The sequence below is a fragment of the Silurus aristotelis genome (assembly GCF_946808225.1).
Source record: "Silurus aristotelis genome assembly, chromosome: 1".
Taxonomy (NCBI): Eukaryota; Metazoa; Chordata; class Actinopteri; order Siluriformes; family Siluridae; genus Silurus; species Silurus aristotelis.
Window position 1 is genome coordinate 26,578,205 of NC_139574.1, and position 3,630 is coordinate 26,581,834.

The 3,630-nt window shown below is 40.1% G+C and overlaps 1 protein-coding gene across 1 annotated transcript; it reads right to left on the reverse strand.

The window, feature by feature from the left end:
- Positions 1–226: 226 nt before the first annotated feature.
- On the reverse strand, positions 227–2,005 carry twist1b (twist family bHLH transcription factor 1b). The gene is made up of 2 exons (XM_083558720.1): positions 1,001–2,005; positions 227–703 (listed from the first exon to the last, which is right to left on the reverse strand). Exon 1 carries the CDS (start codon positions 1,561–1,563, stop codon positions 1,039–1,041), a length of 525 nt encoding a protein of 174 aa, XP_083414846.1. The 5' UTR covers positions 1,564–2,005; the 3' UTR covers positions 227–703; positions 1,001–1,038.
- Between the last annotated feature and the right edge of the window lie 1,625 nt (positions 2,006–3,630).

A 3,630-nucleotide genomic window follows, 5' to 3' on the forward strand; every position in this document is an offset into this window, starting at 1 on the left:
ATTATTATTATTATTATTATTTTTATTATTATTATTGTACTGTCACCATTATTGTTATTGTTATTATTAATACTATTATTATTATTATTATTATTATTATTATTATTATTAGTAGTAGTAGTAGTAGTAGTAGTAGTAGTAGTAGTATGTGATTATTATTAAAACACACAATACTGAAAGAACTGTATAATCCTTGTCTCAGTCAAGAGAAATTTAAAATGTCAAGTTCTTTTAAAAATTCGTCACCTTTATTATACAGAAATGCACATTTATTTACAAAAGTAATAAAATAGTGATTCATTTCGACACAGAAACACATTTGGCACATTTGACAACTCGTGTCAATAATAAATAAATAAAGTTCGAGCTACATGTCCTAACTGGCATCAGTACCGAAAGAAAACTTCTGAAATAGCTCCTGGATGCATGTTTGCGATTTCCTCCGTTTTTCGTGTTAAAAGTGCGCATCGTGACACACATTTCCGACATTCAGCGTCAAAACTCTGGGGCCAGGCGCCTCACAAGGCATCGTCTGCGGCCTGCTTTCCACAAAGTCGCTGCTAAAGCGTCCATTAAAAAAAAAAAAAAGAAAAAAAAAAAAAGAAAGAAAAAAGACTTTCCCCGATTTTAATGAAAAGAAAGTATCCAGCATTGTTTACAAACACCGCTCCACTTTTGCCTTGTCAGCAAAGACGACTGTCACCTGGAAAACAGGAAATCAAAATCATTAGACTAATCATGCATCTTTCAACGCATTACATATTTTGTTTATTAAAAATGACATATTTGGAACAACCCATGCTAAAGAAGAGGTATATGTTATCTTTAGGGCAACAGTGTCACAAAGTATCAGTGACTGCGAGACCTGTGTGTGTGTGTGTGTGTGTGTGTGTGTGTGTGTGTGTGTGTGTGTGTGTGTGTGTGTGTGTGCACAAACGCAAAGTGTGTGCATGAACCGCTTTTCTCGACACGACCTGTATAGATTTTTATTAAAGCGTACCGTCCAGCGTCCTGAGTCGTCCCGTGTACCGGCGCGCGCTAGTGAGACGCAGACATGGACCACGCGCCCTCCATGCGCCACACGGAGAACGCGTAGCTGAGGCGCTCGTGAGCCACGTAGCTGCAGCTTGCCATCTTTGAGTCGAGTTCGTCGCTCTGCAGGACCTGGCACAGGAAGTCGATGTAGCGCGCGGCGAGCTTCAGCGTCTGGATCTTGCTGAGTTTGTCAGAGGGGAGCGTGGGGATGATCTTTCTCAGCGCGGCGAAGGCCTCGTTCAAGGACTGCGTCCTCTGGCGCTCGCGCACGTTCGCCATGACACGCTGCGAGTGGAGCTCCTCGAGAGACGGCGGGCTTCCGCTGCTTCCTCCGCTCCCGCTGCTCGACTTCTTGCCTCTCTTCCCCGGTAAAGAGCTGTCCGAATCCTCCGCGTCCTTGCGGATCGAGCGTCTTTTCCGCACGCTCTTCTTCGGGTGCTGCTCGAGTTCGCCTTCGCTGCTGCTCGGGACGCTGTCCGCCGGAGACTCGGGGCAGCTTGATCCGCTTTGCACCGCTTCTTCGGGCATCTCTTTACTTCCGATGCGCGTCAGGACGGCGCGTTTATTCCCTCATTGGGTTGCGTTGGGACAATGCGCTCTGGATGAAAAAGGTTCAACTACGAGAACAAGCGGGAAAAAATGTATCCAGGTTTTTACGCGACAAAAAAAGTTGAGTTGGGACGAAAAGTTGGGGCGCTCTTATATCTGGAGGAGAGAGAGTTGATTGGCCAACGGAGCGTAGGCCTCTACGTGAGAAGGAGGGGGTGAAGGAGCGAGCGTCCAAAAACGCCATCATCTTCCTACTACTTGTATCAATAGTAGGGATGGGTTTAAATTGTGCAGCATGCACTGCGTACTATTTAGTAGCCTAGTATTTTTTTTAAAGCACAGTTTAATGTCAAGTCTTGTATCCATACACACACATTAGCTCACGAATCTCTTATCAAATCGTGTTTTTCAAAGCAACAATAAACGATCATATACTCCATATGTCTGTAGTTTTTTTTGCATGCTATACATGTGATACAAATATTTTATATTTCTTTAGAACCCTCCCAGAAAAGCTCTTAGATCTTCTCAGCTGAAACATTTGCCTGAATTCTTAATGACATCTTATTCTGCACTGCATTCCAACACTGTCAGAGTGTCCGGATAGTTTATGCCTATAATTCTTGACACCTTTTTATAAATCTTCCAGGTGCAACACACTGTATTTCTCAAAATCACGTCTGGAGACAAAGAGGGTCATGGCAAAATTGTTTTCCCTAGTTTATTTTTCTGTTGCAATTGCCTTATGTTTTGAATGATTTTTGTGGCAAGATATAACCATTTCAAAATTTCTTTTTAAATAGGGTTCACTCAAAAAGCAGTGGATCATGCACTCAACTGAAGGCGAATCTTTTGAAGTGTGTTTCTGTACAAACAAACAGATGAGATTTATTTTATTAATAGACATAATTTTGTCCAATAACTGAACAAACAGTACAGAAATTCCCAAGTATTGCTCAGAGGACAACATGTATACATACTAAAACTGTCTTATGAAATGCTATTAAAAAAAATCATACAATTATTTTTTTCCCACCAGGGGTCATGCTTTTCTTTTTCTTTAGTCGCAGAGTAAAATATGAAACTGAAATGTAAATACATTGCATATGGATAATATGGTTAAAATCTACATTTCTATTGTAATTCGCAACTTAATATAATAATATTTTTAATACATAACTAATAGTTATATTTAACTATATACCTACTGTATATACCAACTATAAATATATAGTTTAGGGTGTTGTATAGGTGAAGGCAAGTACATTACAGAAGTCTTGTGTTAAGATGGTTGCATGTTTATTCAGTATAACATAAAACAGTCTGGTCTGGTATTACATCAAACTGCTTCAGTGCCTTGGAGTTTAATACTGCTCTAGTGAAATCAGCAGTATTGTGGATAACATATATTGCCTATTCTCTTTACATAACACATTGCACTTCTATACAGAGGCTGTGTAGATTGATGAGGAGTTTTAAAATGACCTTGGCTCTCGTCTTTTTTTAAGGATAAAACTTGCAGATTTTTACAAGCCACAAAGTATGCTGGATATATTTTGCATGCTAAAAACCCCATGTCATACAAGATCAGCTTCTCTGTTTACGACTTGTGAGTGAACAAGAGGGTTTTTTGACTCCGACTAAGTCAGTGATGATGATTCATATACTGACTCAAAAGCCAGGAGGAGTTCAGGAGCCAAATATTTCACAGCCTCTCCCTAAGCAGTGTGTGCACAGCCAAATCTACTGGAGCCAAAGCCTATCAATGAAAGCCTTGCTTTTTTCTTTATTATGTATCAACCCAGTTGTGGAAAGAGCAGTTTCTCGGTTGACCGCTTTACATATAAAGAAAAAAAATAACAGGATGTTTTATATGGGGTGAAGATAATTAATTAACAGATTACTCTTCCTCACAAACCCAACCCTGAAATCCATTGAGGTTGTAAGCTGTCCAAAGACAAGGCTGATTAGTAAGACTGATCTGCTGTTAAATGAATTGAAATGCAGGAGGCTGTAGCTGTTCGACTGACAGGGTTCAATTTCCAG